General features: G+C 37.0%; 1 protein-coding gene across 1 annotated transcript; it reads left to right on the top strand.

Moving 5' to 3' along the window:
- The first annotated feature begins 396 nt into the window (after window positions 1-396).
- On the top strand, window positions 397-19582 carry CLIC2 (chloride intracellular channel 2). Its single transcript, XM_081115001.1, has 6 exons — window positions 397-707; window positions 9686-9795; window positions 9921-10046; window positions 15857-15963; window positions 16915-17096; window positions 18078-19582. The coding sequence occupies exons 1-6, from the start codon at window positions 651-653 to the stop codon at window positions 18231-18233; spliced, it is 738 nt and encodes a 245-aa protein (XP_080971127.1). The 5' UTR covers window positions 397-650; the 3' UTR covers window positions 18234-19582.
- Window positions 19583-20073: the final 491 nt, after the last annotated feature.

The following is a 20073-nucleotide window of genomic DNA, read 5'->3' as shown; positions in this document are numbered from 1 at the left end:
AGGGAAATCTCACAGTGGAAGCAGTAGAATCGGGGGTGGGGGACATTTGATGAAGTACATACACTTTTATAACCCCCTTTTAGTCAGTATTGTTAGATAAACATCCTTTTCAATGATAAAACCCAAGTCACTTCTGGTCCTTTTCCTGGAAGAGCATTCTGTTGCTGTCAGGTTACAGGAACAGTAATAAGAGGCCATATTCTGGGCATAGAGCCCAGGACTCAAAGGGAGGCTCGAGAGAACATCTGGTGTACTTGATATATAGAAGCCAGAACTGCATGTGTGTGTTTGTGTGTGTTTGTTTCTCCTCTGCTGACTCATGGCGTTGAAACATCGGTGGGAACACCCTCATCTTGCTAGCTAGCCAGTTTAAACACACCCCTTTGGCTCCTCCTTGATTCAAATGATAGGTCAAGAGGAAGAAGGAAAACAAATTCAAGAGGTGCTCTCAAGCATCTAGAATTCTCGGCCTCCCACCTCTTGAGAAGAAAATTTGGCCCCAGCTCTGACTCACTCCATTAAAAACTGGGCTCTTCTCTTAAAGCACCAACTGTATTTGAGCCTTTGGGTGAAACTGGAAGAAAGAAGTTCACAAGTGCTGTGGTCTGTGCAGGAGTCAGGGGCTGCCAACTAGCAGTGAAAACAGAAAGATGGCAGGCCTGAGGCCCAACATTCAAGCAGATCCTGAGATTGAGCTTTTCGTGAAGGTAAGTTTTCTAGCTATAACAACAGAATATTTTCTTTCTTGACCCTGGGCCTCAGCTTCATCTTAAAAGGGCATCATTTGAGCTAGAGATAGGAAAGAATTTTATAATTGTAGTTCTATTCTGAGTCCCAGAAGGATGCCTGGGTGTGTGGTTGTTCTTAGATAACAACAGGAAAACATCTCACCTGGAAAAGGCACGGAGACATAGTGGAAGGAACACTAGACTGCTTGGTAGTCAGAGCAACTAAATTGTATTCTTAGTAGTTTCCTATGTAACCTTGGCCAAACCCCTTCCTCCCTCTCCACTCTCTCCATCTATGCCATGCAGGAGGCTGACAAAATGATCTGTAAGAGTTTTCCAGCTCTCACACTGTGTTTTATGCGATAGGTTTTAGAAGGCCTGAATGGGGGGAGAAGAGGTGCAAGAATAGCCGGAGAGCCCCATTCCCACGCATGGCCCAGACAGAGCTTTCTAAAATGCTCCCACCATGGACAAACATCACAGCAGGCCCACATGGACACTATAGGAGGACAAAGCCAAGGGTCTGTGTGCCTGTTATGTGAGAAGGAGGCATTTCAGCATGCTACGTTACCTTTATGGTCTGCCTTGGTGGTGCTTTTTTTTTTTTTTTGGCCTTAACTTTTCAGAAAAGCCCTTTGGAAAACCCCTAAAGCAGGAGAAAGGAACATGTGTTTCTAAATTAACTCATCAAGAGAAAAAGAGAAATAATTGTGCGTGGGTTATTCCAAGTAGAAATTACATAATTTCCTAAATCCTTGCTTATATTAACTATTTGTTCTCTATACTTTCATTGACTATTGGAGGTATTCGGGATGCTAATGGTAACAAACTCTTATATCATGCTTGATGCTTTTTAACAACTTACATATATTGTCTCATTTAGTGCTACCAAAAACTTAGGAGCTATAGTATTAGTAGTGATAGTAGATCAGTAATAATAGTGGTAACAGTATTCATCATTGTAGCAATAGTGTCACCATTTCTAGATTAGTAAGCTCAGGTAATAAAGTATAAGTAACTTACCTCTAAAACTATATAGCCCCTCGATGGCATACAAAGACATAAAATAACGTATGCTTACCAAATGTTAGCTTAAACTTCAGTTAGCCAAAGTAATATTTTTCCAATCATTTAAAAATTTTTAACAACTGGTTGTATATATACACCAAAGAAATAATCAACCTTCCTTTTCAAAATTGTGGTAGAGAAACCCTTGAATTCTTGCATTGCAAAGCAATCCAAACAAATGATCGCTGGACCATGGAGCATAAGAACTACTTGTCCTATCTCTGGATTCTAGCAAAACATGTGACTGCTCAGAAATGATATAAATAAGCCTTAATTTTCTAACTGGCCTTTCACATATACCAATTCCAAACCAGAGGTAATGTCTTTTCATAGGATAACAAAAGTGCTTCTTTTATCTAAACAGTGTATTCAATCTAATCACACCATAACCAGTGGTTGCCATTGATCTGTGTGTTTATCTTCATAGTTTGCCCATATTTGGATGGTAGTCTGGACAGGAGAAGTTAGGAAAGCATATTTTGGATGAACAAATGCTGAGTTAAATAATAACTTTCAGGTTAAAATAACTAAGCACTTATTTACTATATGGCAGGCACTGTGCTAAGTGGTTTATTAGTAACCATATTTTATGGATACAGAAATTAAAGCAAAGAGAAACTAACTTCATGCAAAGTCACATGGCCAGTGTGACAGGATTCCAATTCCTTAGCATACATAGCTATGTCTGTGGACAGGATTCCAATTCCTTAGCATAGCTATGTCTGTGGACAACAGTGTGGTGATTACGGGATGAAGGAGGTTGAGGGGAGGTGGTAGAGGGCATAAAGGGGATAAAAGGTGATGGGTAAATTTAAATTTAATTTAAAAAATAAAATAGCTATGTCTAATCTTATTTGATTGTTTTCAATTTGGCAAGTTTTTCAAAAATTTTCCAGAATTTCATCAGATGGAATCCTTTAGGTATATGCTTATCTAATGACACTGATACAGACGAAAGGTTTCCTGGTAGAATCTTGAGTATCATCTGGTCCAGGTTTTTGTTTTGCTTTGCTTTAAGATGTGATCCTCAGACATCTAGAAGTTTAATAGAAGATGGTGGAAGGGGACACAGAAATTGAGAGGGATGAAAAATATTGATGAGTAACTTTTAAAAGCACTGCTCTTCACCAGTGGTATCTCATTTATAGATAATGAGGTATCGTTCTAAAGATTAAGTGAGTCTGTGATTTCCCCAGATACCTTTGGTTGTAGCTTAAAAACCCTACCACAACTTCTTCCCCAGGCCCTGATGAGATTCCTGTAAGAGATTAAGCACTTCCCTATCATAATTAAGAATTTATATCACATCACCTATGTGTTCCATATAGTCAATGAAACATTGCCTTGCAGCTCTGTATGATTTGGGCAAGATTTATATCCAGATACTAAAAACAAAAGGTTTTCTAACACATTTTATTTTATCTAACTGCAGCATTTATCTTACTGGTTTGTTGTTCATTGTTAAATGAAGTTTTTGTGTTTTCTACCAAACAGTCTAAAATTAACTTTTAGTAGGTCTGTACATAACATGATAGCATCTAACATTTGGCAAAAATTCTATATGTAATGTTTGTCTAAAACATGTTGTCTATGTGGGAAAGAAGAAAGAGATGATACTCTACTCTGAATGTTCAGACCATTTTCAAACTCTCTTAGAACTAACATAACAACCAATTAATTTTTTTAAATCCAACAAAACTATTAGATGAGAGAAAGCTGCATTAAAGAATATAAGTTCTGGAGTAGATAGTCCTGGATTTGCTACATGAAAAGAGTACATATGTCACCCAGCTGGTGTGGCTCAGTAGTTGAGTGTTGACCTATGAATCAGAAGGTCAGGGTACATGCCCAGATTGCGGGCTCGATCCCCAGTGTGGGGAGTGCAGGAGGCAGCTGATAAATAATTCTCTCTCATCATTGATGTTTCTATCCCTATCTCCCTCGCTCTAAAATCAATAAAAACATATTTTTATAAAAAAGAATACATATGTCATCAACTCTTGTCTAAATGAGGGTACTTAAACAAGTCAGCTTCTCTGAGTTTCAATTTCCTCATCTGTAAAACATGAGTAACAACAGAACCTACCACACAGGATCATCTTCAATGTGAGGATTAAATAAAACAGTTATGTAAAACAGAGGAGTTGTTAACATAGTTAACACTTAATAAATGTCAGGTATTGTGGCTATTATTATATTTTATGTTTAGAAACTTAGATCACAAAGAAATAAGTTGTTTCAGTAAATGACCATGTCCTGGCTTTGCCAGCTAACGACACTTAAGAGGTAGATAATTCATCAATCAGGCTAGGAAATTTACATCCTAAAATTTTATGTGATGGCACTTTAAATCAGCATATTATAAACAAGAAAAAAAACTACAGTTTTCCTGTAAAACTTTGCTGCATTCCCCCCCCCCACTTCACTGTTTTTGCCTTTCCTTTTGCCAAAGGCGGTCCACCCTTCCTGCTGTATCTATTATCAGAGGCCATTTTTCTTCCTGCTTCCCACCCCTAATCATGTTTCCACTCACTAACACTAGTTGTGACTGCATCCTCAGTCTGACTTCTGTTACAAAAGAAACCAGCTGCCAAGGTTGGTGGCTATTTCCCATACCTCTTCGTGACATCACAAAGAGCAACAATAAACATGATTTTCTGTGTCGCACCCACTGCCAGGGAAAGGAAAATTTACCTAAAAACTAGAATTATGCTCATGGCTTCTCAGGCCTTAATAGTACTAGTAGAAATGACAGATCAGAGCTGCTGTAAGATGAAGTCGCTTTTATTTCCTTCTACAGACTGAGGCAAAAGAGGAAATATAGATTCAAGAGATGAAGAGAGGCTGATGGGTTGGGCTTGGAAAGCTAGCGTTGGACATAGTAAGCATCAAATAAACATTGAATGAATGAATGAATGAATGAATGAATGAATGACATAATAGCCATGGAAAATGTGAGAACTGCACTTATTTGGAAATATTTATAGGTAAAAACTGACAAGAATTAGTAAATATTCAGAGTGAAACAAAAGGATTATTACCGAGTTTCTAGTTTGGTCTCCTGGGTGGATAATGTCTTGTCTGCTCAGGCCGCCATAACAAAATACCATAAACTGGGTGGCTACAACAGCAGACATTTATTTCTCACAGTTATAGAGGCTGTATGTCCCAGATCCAGATGCCAGCATGGTTGGTTTCTGGTGAGAACTTTTTTCCTGGCTTATAGGTAGCTGCCTTCTTGAATTGGAGGGGAGAGAGAAAGAGAGAGAGAGAGTGTGTGTTTTGGTCTCTTCTTATTCAGGCATAATACCAACATAAGAACCATCCTCAGAAATTAAGCATACACTGACTGAAATAAAGAATATTATACAGACTCCCGACAGCAGAACAGAGGAGCGCAAGAATCAAGTCAATGATTTGAAATGCGAGGAAGCAAAAAACACCCAACCGGAAAAGCAAAATGAAAAAAGAATCCAAAAATGCGAGGATAGTGTAAGGAGCCTCTGGGACAGCTTCAGGCGTACCAACATCAGAATTATAGGGGTGCCAGAAGATGAGAGAGAGCAAGATATTGAAAACCTATTTGAAGAAATAATGACAGAAAACTTCCCTCACCTGGTGAAAGAAATGGACTTACAGGTCCAAGAAGCGCGGAGAACCCCAAACAAAAGGAATCCAAAGAGGACCACACCAAGACACATCATAATTAAAATGCCAAGAGCAAAAGATAAAGAGAGAATCTTAAAAACAGCAAGAGAAAGAAACTCAGTTACCTACAAGGGAATACCCATACGACTGTCAGCTGATTTCTCAACAGAAACTTTGCAGGCCAGAAGGGAGTGGCAAGAAATATTCAAAGTGATGAATACCAAGAACCTACAACCAAGATTACTTTATCCAGCAAAGCTATCATTCAGAATTGAAGGTCAGATAAAGAGCTTCACAGATAAGGAAAAGCTGAAGGAGTTCATCACCACCAAACCAGGATTATATGAAATGCTGAAAGGTATCCTTTAAGAAGAGGAAGAGGAAGAAAAGGGTAAAGATACAAATTATGAACAACAAATATGCATCTATCAACAAGTGAATCTAAGAATCAAGTGAATAAATAATCCGATGAACAGAATGAACTGTTGATTATAATAGAATCAGGGACATAGAAAGGGAATGGACTGACTATTCTTGGGGGGGAAAGGGGTGTGGGAGATGCGGGAAGAGACTGGACAAAAATCGTGCACCTATGGATGAGGACAGTGGGTGGGGAGTGAGGGCGGAGGGTGGGGCGGGAACTGGGAGGAGGGGAGTTATGGGGGGAAAAAAGAGGAACAAATGTAATAATCTGAACAATAAAGATTTAATTAAAAAAAAAATAAAAAAAAAAATAAAAATTTTAATATATTTAAAAAAAAAAAAAAAAAAAAAAAAAAAAAAAAAAGAACCATCCTCAATAGATACAGAGGCAGAGCAGCATCGAACAGACTGTGAAACTACAGCAGGAAGGCTGTGGAGGGTTGGGAGGTGAGGGGCGGGGTAAGAGATCAACCGAAGGACTTGTATGCATGCATATAAGCATAACCAATGGACATAAGACACTGGGAGATAGGGGAGGCCGGGGGAATGTCAAGGGGGGGAGAGACATATGTTATACTCTTTGTAATACTTTAAGCAATAAATAAAAATAAAAAAGAACCATCCTCATGCCCTCATGTAAACCTAATTACTTCCCGAAGACCTCACCTCCAAATATGATCACACTGAATGTTAGAGTTTCAACATATGAATGGGGGCGGAGGGCGGACACAATTCAGTCCATACCAAATGATAGTGACTTTCACTGAATTAGGAGCCTTAAAGAAAAAGTAGGTCAGTGTATGGAGTAAAGAACAGGGAAAGAATTTAGTTTGGGACATTGTTTATTTTATTTTTTGAATATAATTTTATTGATTTCAGAGAAGAAGAGAGATAAAAACATCATTGATGAGAGAGAATCATTGGTCAGCTGCCTCCTACACATCCCCCACTGGGGATTGAGCTTGCATCCTGGGCATGTGACCTGACCAGGAATCGAACCATGACCTCCTGGTTCATAGGTCAACACTCACCACTGAGCTATGGCAAGTTTGCTGGCCAGGCAAGATTGAGGTGTTTAAAACCTGGATCTCCCATGAGAACGCTACATCAGCTATAATCCTCTCAAGAAAGTGGCTGCCTTTTCTTCCTCATTCCTCTTGCCACTGTGCCTGGAGATGGGATGGGTGTTCTTTAGGTATCCTTGCTCCTCATTCCTGTTTTCAGACCATTCTGGCACCTCCATCCAGAGAAATACCTAGGTTGACTCTCAGAAAATCAGACTACACCACTCATTACCCCTCCTTGTTATAGTAATCATCCAAACCCCTGGTCATTATCCCTTATTTCTCGAAGATTTTAGCTCCTGGATCATTGTCACTCTCTTCAACACTATTCCTAATTCTTGGTGACTTTAATATCTACACAAATAACCCTTCCAATACTATGGTCTCTCAGATCCTTGACTTCCTCCCCTCCAGTGATCTCATTCTTCACCATCTCTCAGGCACCTCCTTCCATGTCCATACCCTTACCTTTGTCATTGCAATGTCTGCAAACCCTTCATAATTATTTATTTGAGGGGTTTTTTTCCTCTTTTTGAACATCTCTATTTTAATACATTTTATTGAGGTATAATTTGCATAAAATAGAAACTGTCATTTGACCCAGAAATCCTACTTCTGGGAATATATCCTAGGAATCCTGAAACACCAACCAGAAAGAATATATGCACCCCTATGTTCATAGCAGCACAACTTACCAATAGCTAAGATCTGGGAACAGCCCAAGTGCCCATCAGTAGATTACTGGGTAAAAAAGCTGTGGTACATCTACACAATGGAATACTATGCAGATGGAAAAAGGATCTCTTATCTTTTGCAACAGCATGGAGGGGCCTAGAAATTATTATGCTAAGTGAAATAGCCCAGTCAGAGAAAGACAAATATCACATGATCTCACTTACATGTGGAATCTAATGAACAAAATAAACTGACAAAAAAAAAATAAGACCATCAATGTGGAAGCTTGGAACAGACTGACAGATCTCAGAGGGCAGGTGGGAGGGAGGGTTGGATGAGATAAATCAAAAAAACTCATATGTATATATGCACAATACTTGGTATGGCCAGTCTTTTTAATTTCAGCTATTCTAATGTGTGTGTAATGGCAATCCATTGTGGGTTTCATTTTTCCCAATGACCAATGATGCTGAATATCTTTTCATGCCCTTATTTACTATCTATATAGCTTCTATAAAGTGTTTAAAAAATAAAATGCCACTTCCTCAGAAAACGCCTCCCTGACAAACCCCATATAAACTATATTTCTCTCTTACACATTCTCATAACATGCATGTCCTTCCTTCAAAGACTTTTCAAAGGCTTTATCTCAGTTTAAACCAGTGTGATTTTGGGAGACTATTTTTTATTTTAATATCTGTTTTTGCATATATAATGTCTATTCTATGTTAAAAACATAATTATTTCTTCAGTAAATATTTATTGGGAAAACGAATGAATGAATGAAAAATAGAGTCCACAGATAAACGCAAGTGTATATAAAATTTCAAAGCTGAAAGTGTGTTGTTTTCAATCAGTGGGAGAAGGATGGGGTTTATTATTATTATTATATATTTCAGGTGTACAGCATAATGGTTAGACAATTATACAGCTTACAAAGTGGGTTTTTTTATAAATATATTTTTATTGATTTCAGAGAGAAAGGGAGAGAGAGATAGAAACATCAACGATGAGATAGAACACACACCGGCTGCCTCCTGGACGCCCCACACTAGGGATTAAGCATGTGCCCTGACCGAGAATTTAACCATGACCTCCTGGTTCATAAGTTGACACTCAACCACTGCACCACACCACTGGGCAATGAAGTGGTTTTAACAACTGGTGTTAAGACAACTATTAATTATTTGTAAAAATAATAAAGCTGGAGTCCCTCTACACTTCTTTTACCAAAATGAGTTCCAAATAGATTAAACAAATGCAAATATTAAACTGTAAAGGTACTAGAAAAAAACACAAGAGAACATCTTTATTTAAAAAATAACAAAGTAAATTTTGTAATCTTGAAAAAAATTATATATATATATATATATATATATATATATATATATTTTATAAACATATCAGAAAAACCAGACTGCATAGAGGAAAAGAATGATGGATTTTATGTAAAATTTAAATTTTACATGAGACATGCATTTGTAAAATTACCTGTAATGTGTACTAAAACAGTTACTATCTCTAGTATACAAATAATTTTTCCAAATTGATAAGCAAAAAGTCATCACCTTAATAGAAAAATGTAAGATTTTCATGAACACTTCATAAAATAAGGAAATCAAATAGCCAATGAACACATGGAATACCTTTCAGGAAAGAAATTTGGCAAGATCTATCAAAATTGGAAAATATACATACTTTTTACTCAGCACTCCCATTTTAAAGATTAACTCTAAAGATATAATCTCAGAGGTACAATAAGTTATATGACAAAAAATATTTGTTGCTGAAGTAGAGTAGCAAAAATTTTGGAATATTTAAAATGTCTGTTGTAGGAAATGGTTATAAAAATCTTGGTACTATATATACTTTATGATGATGATGATGATGTCATCACACTTGTAATTTTACATACAATGAGATTATTTGATTCATTGTTTCTCTCTGCCCACTAATGATAGAATCCATAAGATTAAGTATTTTTAACTTTGTCTCTAGCAACTAGCTCATTTCCCAGTAGGCACTCAATACATACTTGTTGAGCAAATGAATGAATGAGGCCTTTCTTTATCTTAATAGGCTGGAAGTGATGGGGAGAGTATTGGAAACTGTCCTTTTTGCCAACGCCTTTTCATGATCCTCTGGCTTAAAGGAGTTAAATTCAATGTGACTACTGTTGACATGACCAGGTAAGAGAAATCAGGACAGGTTTCATTCGAAAGATTGAAATCAGCAGGTAGCCATACAGTGTTAGTGTGTGTATGCTGTGTGCCTGATCTACAGGCCTAACTCTGCTTATTTTTAATAATCACAGAAAGCCGGAAGAGCTGAAGGACTTAGCTCCGGGTGCCAATCCTCCCTTCCTGCTGTATAACAAGGAGTTGAAAACAGACTTCATTAAGATTGAGGAGTTTCTAGAGCAGACACTGGCTCCTCCAAGGTACAGCATTTTACAGGGTATTATTGTTCTTGAGACCATTTGTTTTATTGGCCTATTTATTGCAGATTGAGCATTCTTAGTTCTAGACAGCTCACTCTTGTTTAATGTCAGACCTGTCTTTTGTTATATTTCTATAAGACTTGCAAAAGTCCCCCTTGATCACTCCACACATGATTAGAAAACTTTACTGCAGAATTATTTATTTAATGTACGTAAAACCATTAATACTTGATGGATGCAGGTAGTATATTAGGAAAGGGCAAAGAACAGACTTGGAAACCTGGGAACGGCAGGTAAATGTGGGCCACATTTAATTTCAGCCTCCTTATCTAGTCCATAATGAAGCTTGGGAGCATTTGTACTGATAAAAATCAGACTTTTTTGTTGGAGAGCCCTCGGAAGATCTTCAATGAATGATCTTCTTTCATTATTCAGTCTGATCTCTTAGCTCTACAGGTTGAAAAAGATTATGCCTCAATTTCCCCCTTCAACTTTAAATACACAAACACTATAGATAGAACATTTCAAATTATTTTTAAATACATAGCATACTTAAAATAAGAAAGCAAATTCTCTTTGGTCTAGAAATAGAGAAATAGCCCAAGGTTGGGGAAGAGTAAGAGCATGGAGTAATAACACTGTGTTATTACTGATCATGACTAGGCTTTCACATCACTGATGGCATGAGGTAGAACATGCCCAACACAAGGGCTGGAGGTCAGGAAACAGCTCTCACAGTTAGCCAGAGGCCAGAACTGCACTGTCTACACTTGAATGGAAGTTATATATATCTGCCTACACAGGATAGTGCCTGGAAACAGGAAGTCTGCTGTATTTATTTTTTTATTGCTGTACAACCAATTACTGCAAACTCAGTATTTTAAAACAACACTCATTTATTATCTCAGTTTCCACTGGCAAGGAGTCTGGCTGTGAATTTAAAACTGCTCTAAAAAATGAAGTCTCAGATAGATAGATAGATAGATAGATAGATAGATAGATAGATAGATATAGATATAGATATAGATATAGATATAGATATAGATATAGATATGGTAAACAAAAGGTTCTATCAGTCCATTATTCTACTTATATAAGAAACTAAGACCACTATTCTAGATTCTCCTCTGTGTGACTATATTAGGTCTCTTTCATCAATTATTGATGGCTTCTTAGATTTAAGCACCTGCTCCAAGTTTGTCCTGTACCTATTGAGTCTTATTTTGTTCTTTACTCCTCTGCCATCTTCCTCTACTACTTCTTCCCTAACATTCTCTGCTCCCTAATTTTTTCTTGCTCCCAAAGGTAACTAGTGGAAAAAAACAACAACAAAAGAACAATTGTGTATCTTTCCATACCTTTTTCTAGGTTCGCATAAGCATAATAATAATAATAAGCATAATTTCTAAATATTGCATCTTGCTCATCTCACTTCAAAGAACATTGTAACATCCTTCAACTCTACTGGTTTAGATTTCATTCATTTTAATGTCTGCATAATAGTCCATGTCACAGATGTGCTACAAGTTGCTAAACTATTCCTTTACTGATGGACATTCCTTTTCCTTCCAGTTTTTTTTTACCACTACAAACAGTGGTATAAATAACATCCTTGTGTATATGTCCTTATGTGCTAGTGTTTTTATTCCTATGTAATAGATTCCCTGCAGCAAAATTCAAATGGTATATAACCCATGAACACAGACAATACTGCAGGGGAGGCTGGGGGGGGGGGGAGTTGGATGGAGGGGGGAAGGGGACATAAATAGTACTTTCAACAATAAAGAAAAATTTTTTAAATGTTTGATTTGTATTTAGCCACCTTAACAAAATAGCTCATTAATTCTAGTGATTTTTTTCCTATACTTTCTTGGATTTTTCTAGGCATGCAATTATGTTGTTGCTTCTCTTCTAGTTTTTATAGTGATTGCTTTAAAATAGTGTTTTCCACCACTTGCTAGAATGTCAAAAACAATATCAGCTATTGCCCTGCCTGGGTGGCTCTGTTGGTTGGGGCATCGAACACCAAAAAGGTTGCAGGTTCAATTCCGGTCAGGGCACATACCTAGGTTGTGGGTTCGATCCCTGTCAGGGCAGTAAGGGAGGCAACCAATCGATGTTTCTCTCTCTCTCTCTCTCTCTCTCTCTCACACACACACACACACACACACACACACAAAATAAAAATAAGCATATCCTCAGGGGAGGATCAAAACACAGTATCAGCTGTAATAGCAATTTTAGGTGTTTCTGTTTGTTCTTAAATTTAATATGAATGGTTTTAGAGTCACCATGTAGAGTGATTTTTTTCTTGTCTTAGTGGTTAGTACATTCAGCACAATGTTGAAAGAGCAGTAGTGATAATGATTATCCTTGTTCTTGGCTGGTTTTAAAAAATTAGTTCTAACGTTTCATCTTTTTTTCTTTTTTAAATTTAAGTATAGTTGGTATTGAACCTTATATTTATATATCAGTTTAAGATATGTAATATAGTCATTCAACATTTTTATACCTTACAATGTGATCACATTGCTAATTCTAGTAATCATCTCTCACTGTAAACATATCGCAATATTATTGACTATATTTCCCTTCCTTTTTTTCATCCATACCTCCATCCCATCCTTTCTAGTAACCCTTTTGTCTGTTTCTACAGATATGTTTTTGTTTTGTTTGTTTGTTTTTATTTTTATATTTCATATATAAGTGAAGCCATACAGGACTTGTTTTTCTCTACCTGACTTATTTCACTTAACACAATACTTTCTAGATCCACTCATGTTGTCACAAATGGTAAAACACTAATTCATAAAGACATACAACGTGTGGTAAAAGTAGGTTTACAGTTGTGAATACATGAAACACAGTTTATTCATGTATTGTTTATTTATTAATGATTGCATTATTTTCCTTATGAACAACTGTACACCTACGTTTGCCCCACCTTGTATGCACCCCTATGTTCATTGCAGCATTATTTACAATTGTCAAAATATAGAACCAATCTAGATGTCCAAAGATAGATAAATGGATAAAGAAGATGTGATATGTATACAATGAAATATTATGCAGCAATAAAAAATGATATCTTGCTATGTGCAACAACATGAATATATCACCTTTTTAAAAATATTTGTTATTTTTTGAGGTAATACTGGCTAATAACATTATACAAGTTTCAGGTGTACAACATTGTAATTCAATATCTGTATACACTATAGTGTACTCACCACCCAAGTCTAGTTTCCATCCACCACCATATATTTGACCCCCTTATCCATTTTGCCCTACCCACACTCTTTCCCCTCTGGTAATCTCCAATCTGTTGTCCATATTTATGAGTTTGTTTTTGTTGTCTTTGGTTTGTTCGTTTCTTTTTCTTTTTTGTTATATATCCCATGAATGAAATCATATGAGTTTGTCCTTTTCCTTCTGACGTTTCACTTAGCATAATACCCTCAAAGTCCACCAATGTTGCACATGGCAGTATTTCATCTTTTATGGCTGAGTATTATTCCACTGTATATACAGGGTGGGGCAAAAGTAGGTTTACAGTTATATGTGAATCACAGAGTTTATTCTTGTATCATTATTTATTAATTATTGTATTATTTTCATACAAACAACTGTAAACCTACTTTGCCCTACCCAGTATGTAACATAGGCTTTTCATCAATTATCTATAAAAGGACACTTAGGTTGTTTTCATGTTTTGGCTATTGGGAATAATGCTGCAATGAACATAGGAGTACATATATCTTTACAAATAAATGTCTTCAAATCTGGAGGGGGGGGGCGGTAAATACCCAGAAGAGGGATTGCTGTGTCATATGTAAGTTATATTTTTAATTTTTTGAGGAACCTCCATACTGTTTCCCATAGTGGCTGCACCAGTCTGCATTCCCACCAGCAGTGCACAAGGGTTCCCTTTCCTCCACATCCTCTTCCACCAGCAGTGTGTGAGGGTTCCCTTTCCTCCTATCCTCTCCAAAGCTTGTTATTTCTTGTCTTGTTGATAATAGCCATTCTAACAGGCGTGAGGTAATAATCTCATTATGGCTTTGATTTGCACTTCCCCAAAACATTTTACCATTTTATATGAAGCTTGCTGAAAGGTTTTGATGCATTCCTTTTATCAAGTTAACAACATTAATGAATTCATGTAATCATTCAACAAATAGTTACTGAATACTTATTAAGGAGTGGGTACTATTCAAGGCACTTGGGACACATTTGTGAATAAAACAGGCAAAAACTCTCTGGCCTGGTAGACCTTACATTCTAGTTGGAGAAGACAGTAAATAATCAAGATAAAAAACAGATATAAATTGCGTTAGATGATGATAAATATTAAGAAAAAATGAGGCAAGGGAGGGAAACAGTGAGTGTTTGGGACAGGGGAGAGGTTGCAGTCTTAGCTAGGGTGGCCAGAGAAAGGCTCACACAAGAGAGCTAGTAGAAAAAAAGACCTGAAAGAAGAGAGGATGCAGATCATGTGCATATATGAGGGAAGGCACTCCATTTAAGTGCAAACCAAGTGAAAATGCCCTGGGTTGGAAGCCTCTCAGGCCTATTTGAAAAACAGCAAATGATCCAGTATTGAGTGAAATACACTAAGTGGCCAGATTATGATGACCACCCCATCAGTACTTCATTGACACTTCCAAAAATACTGAATATTGAAAACTTCCTAAGCAAATACTCTCAAGGTTTTATTATTATTATTATTGTTATTATTTGAATAACTAATTCACTTCACTGTACTGATGGGGTGGTCATAATAATCTGGCCAGTTATAATAATCTGGCCACTCAGTGTATGTAAGGAAGAAAAGAAGAGATGAGAACAGAGGGGTAAAGTGGCACAAGATCCCACCAGTCCCTGTAGACCTCTGTGAAGACTTGAGCTCTGAGTCTGAGTGAGATGGGCACATTGCAGGGTATTGTGTAGGGGAGACACACATGACATATTTTAACATGACTGCTCTCACAGCAGTTAGAGAATAGTCTGTTGTGTGGGAGACAAGCATAGGAATAGAGAGAATAGTTACCAGGCGGTTGCAGTAATATAGGCTTTGGACCAAGAAGTGGGCAGTGGAGGTGGTGAGAAGTGCACAGATTCTGGGTACATTTGGAAAAGTAAACTGGCTGGAGTTGCTAATGGATCCGGTGGGGATGGAGATTAAGGGAGGAATCAAGGAAGATGAATATTTGGCCTGGCCACTTCTAGTTGCTAGGAGGTGTTTTATTATTAGGAATTGATTTTCATTGAATACTTTTTCTGCATCTATTCGTGATCATATGCTTTTCCTTATTTAATTTGTAAATGTAATGAAATTATCACTTAATTTTTTTTATTATCCTAAATGATCTTTGTATTACTTAGAAGAGGACATCTTGCCTACTGTTTTCCATCATCTCCATCCCCTTTATTCCTTCATTTGTTTTATAAGTTACAATATTTGAAGCTATATTTTTTCCTACTACTTACCATGTCTTTGAAAATGTATTACCACCATATCTAATGCCAAAGAGACTTACAGGAGCAAGTGTGGGAACCTAATTACCATTTGAAACATTGTTTCTATAGGTAAATGAACTTTGACTTTCAGACAACTGGTTTCCAAGTGAACTTTATAAACTAAATTATTCTGAGATTGGGAAAATATGTATTTCCAATGAGAGAATTCTCAGGACCTTCAGTTTCCAACACAATTTCCAAAACCTTCATTCTCAGTAGCATGCAAGCTAGGACACCTTGTCTCTGTCCCCTTATGTGTGAATGATACTGCAGTGATGTTTCTTTTTAAGGTACCCTTGCTTGAGTCCCAAGAACAAGGAGTCCTTTGATGTGGGCAGTAACATCTTTGCCAAGTTTTCTGCATATATTAAGAATACACAAAAGGAGGCAAATAAGAGTAAGATAACTTTTCTTTAAATCTCTGTTTTTCTCACTCACTTGCTCATTCTCACTCAGCTAAAATAGGATTTTTTAAAATATATAGTATATGTTGGAGAATACCCTTCCTCTCAGTCCCTGCTCTCTTTTCTGAAATTCCTTTGCATGAAGTTTTATTAGATTTAGAGCCCAAGATTCAATATAGAAATTACCAATGTAGCTCATCTAGAGCATTGGCATGCCAGGTGTAAACTAACTGCAGGACTCGATTTGTTAGATGCCCCCCTCCGAACTTTCCCAGTCCTGCATACTTTTACTAAGGTTTCTTAAACCATAGCACATAACATTCTCTGTTTTTTTCTTTTTTTGTTAATCCTCACCCAAGGATATTTTTTCCCATTGATTTTTTTAGAGAGAGTGGAAGGGAAAGACAGAGAGAGAGTGACATCGATGTGAGAGACACACATCAATTGGTTGCCTCCTGCACGTGCCTTGACCACCAGGGATCGAGCCTGCAACTGAGGTACGTGACCTTGACCGGAACTGATCCCGGGGCCCTTCAGTCTGCAGGCCAACACTCTGTCCACTGAGCCACGTAGGCTAGGGCTCCCAAACATTCTTGAAGTTTACTATCCTCTGAGTCATGAGAGCTATTAGTCTCTGATTCCACTTTCTTACTCTTCTGGGCTGAAGGATAACATATCACTTGCTTTTTCCCTCTCTGCCTCTCCTCCCAATGCACCTCTTCAAGAAAAATCCAGAAATATTTCCACTCATCATTTGATTAAACATCGTACTCGGTCTTATCAGTGGCTAGTTGAGCATTCTAGTTAACTATTTAGATTTTTAAGAGCCAGTGTATGGAGCCTGTATAGCTAGAGATGTTTAAATGTGTGAAAAGCATATTGAGAATGTATTTAGTCATGAAGACAATACATTTATAAGTAACCCTATGACTTCATTGCCTCAGATTTTGAAAGAGCACTGCTCAGAGAATTTAAGCGTCTGGATGACTACTTAAACACCCCACTTCTGGATGAAATTGATCCAGACAGTACTGAGGAACTCTCAGTTTCCAGAAGATTGTTCTTGGATGGGGATGATCTGACACTGGCTGACTGCAGCTTGTTACCCAAGCTGAACGTTATTAAAGTAAGTATTCATAAGGTAGCCTAAATGGTTTGAGCTGGGTTTGGGAGTTGCCAGCATGAATCACATGACCATTCTGTGTGAGGTTGTTATATGATGGCTTTGGCATCATCATTATGCATAGTGTGTACATCTTTTCTCTCCTCAAAGGTAAAATCCATGATCTCCCCTGTAAAGCATAAAAAAGTATTATTTCTCCCTATATCAGGGGTTTTCCACTGTCTTGGCTATAAGACAAGAATAATATTACCCAGCCCTAGCCGGTTTGAATCAGTGGATAGAGCGTCAGTGTTCAGACTTAAGGGTCTCAAGTTCGATTCTGGTCAAGGGCACATGCCCGAAGTTGCAGGCTGATCCCCAGTGTGGGGCATGCAGGAAGCAACCGATCAATGATTCTCTCTCATCATTGATGTTTCTATCTCTTTCTCCCTCTCTCTTCCTCTCTGAAATAAATTTTAAAATATTTTTTAAAAGAATAATATTACCTATTTCACAGAATTGTTGAGTAAATTAAATAAATTAGGACATGTTAAATGCTTAGAATGGTGTCTGGATCATAACAAGTGATAAATAATGTGGGCTATTGATATTATTATGATAATTTACTCACCATCAAATTTTTATTGAACAGAATTTATTCTATCTCATGTCCTATGCCAGATACATAGAATTCATAAAGTAATGACATAGTTGGGACCCTAAACAACCTCTTAGTTTAATGGGGAGATATGTGCTCTTTTTCTTTGCTCCCTTCTTCTAAACATTAAATACAACGTAATATAAATATGATTGTAGGCATATAGCTTTGTCTACATTTGTACGCTAAACACTAAAGTAGTAATTTCAAGATTCTTTCATTTTATTTAGCAGTACTTTTTGTGCAGATAGCATGTCCACAGTGATCTTGACTTTTGAAATATGTTTCTGCACACTGGGCATGTTACTGATGCCTTTAACTGCCAACTGCTTTTTCCAAAACCCTAGATTGCTGCCAAGAAATACCGTGACTTTGACATTCCAGCAGAATTCTCGGGAGTCTGGCGCTATCTCCACAATGCTTATGCCCGTGAAGAATTTGCCCACACATGTCCTGAAGACAAAGAAATTGAACATACCTATGCAAGTGTGGCTAAACAGTAGTTAGGGAAGCTCTTCCAACAGAAAAAGCACTCTATATAACTCTCTTATGAAAAAAAAAAAAAACACAATACCACACCATGCTGTATTTTCTGTATCTGGCCACTGTGTGTTTTAAAGGTCTTCATATTTTTGCTTAATTTTCTTTATTTCCATGGCATGACCACTGCGATTCCTGTATAACTACTGAAATCCTGAATGATATGGAAAGCACCAAGATCTTTTGCTATTTGACTGAATTCCTAGAATGCATCATATGTAAGATCAACAGATGGCTGAAGTTACAAATGACATAAGTAGAGGCACAATCTCAAACTGCTGCTTAGAAAAAAATCCATCTAAACCATTAAAACAGTTTTCTATTTTTGTTACTTTAATATATGCATGAGTTTATCTGATATGAATAATAAAATCAGAGAGTGGGCATATCAGAGAGGAAAATCCTAAAAGAATGATTTTTTAAATCAGCTCTAGGCAAGACCAACTGGTCTTAGAAGGCATTCAACACCTAGAAACATTACTGCCTCATAGAGATGAGACTAAACCTTTCAGACTAGATGATATTGCTGTTAAATGAACAAGCATTCATTAGATAAAACATAATTTTTAAAAGATTGGAAGCAAATATATGGCAAAGGTGCAAAATAAATCTGATTTTTTATTCATTAGCAATAAAAAGGAAACCAAGAAATCTGATTTACCAAAGGTCTTGTTGCTGACCTTAAAAGGATAAGGCACCACTTTCTTAGAGGATAATCACACAGCTTTCTACAAAATTGAAAAGGTTCCATTGCTATATATACTCATTTACATGTTAAAATACAATCAAATCTCTCAAATCTGAAAACAAAAGCTGAGCTTAACTCTTATTCCTTCACAGGAGAAACAAAGTTCAGCCTCAAAAAAAAAAGAAAGGCACAGTCTTATTACAGGCTTTTGGGGAAGGGGGGAGTTTAGGTAAAATTTAAATGAGGCAATGTTTTAATAGGTTCAAAGAAAAGTACGGCAATAAGTAAAAGCTTAACAGTCCTCAACATAGGAAGGGCTCCTGTCCTTGGAAACCACAGAGTTAAGATGAATGTATAATGTGGTATCTCCTCTTTGCTGGAAGATCCCTGATGTGAGAAATTGCACCTGAACTAGATGGTGTGGTTGTGGCTTCTCTGAATAGCTCAGAGCATTCTATTCTCACCGATATGATTTCAAAGAGTAAGGTTTTTTAATATCTATGATTTTTTTTAATTAACTCTGACCCTGAAGTTCCATTTTATTGTCCATACCATGGCTTTGATCTTTGCATTAAAATATCTTTTTTATTAAATTTGTTGGGGTGACATTGGTTAATAAGATTTTATAGGTTTCAAGTGTACATTCCTTTGATACATGTTCTGTATATTGCATTGTGTACCCACCAGCCAAAGTCAAATCATCTTCCATCACCATATATTTGGCCCCCTTTACCCTTTACTGCCCCCCATTCACCTTCCCTCTGGTAGCCACCATATTGGTGTCTGTGTATATGAGGTTTGGTTTTAACATCCTACATATGAGTGAAATCATATGGTTCTTAGCTTTTTCTGACTGACTTATTTTGCTCAGGGTCCATTCATGTTGTCACAAATGGCAGTATTTCATCTCTTCTTACGACTTTATGACTGAGTAGTATTCCATAGTATATATGTAGCACATCTTTCTTATCCAATCATCTACCAAAGGATACTTTGGTTGTCTCCATGCCTTGGCCATCATGAATAATGCTACAATGACCATAAGGGTGCATATATCTTGCAGATAAAAGAATTCATGCAACACAACACCAAACAAACAATCCAATTAAAAAATG

The sequence above is a fragment of the Myotis nattereri genome (assembly GCF_964212035.1).
Source record: "Myotis nattereri genome assembly, chromosome: X".
Lineage (NCBI taxonomy): Eukaryota > Metazoa > Chordata > Mammalia > Chiroptera > Vespertilionidae > Myotis > Myotis nattereri.
This window is presented reverse-complemented; position numbering and strand designations above follow the sequence as displayed.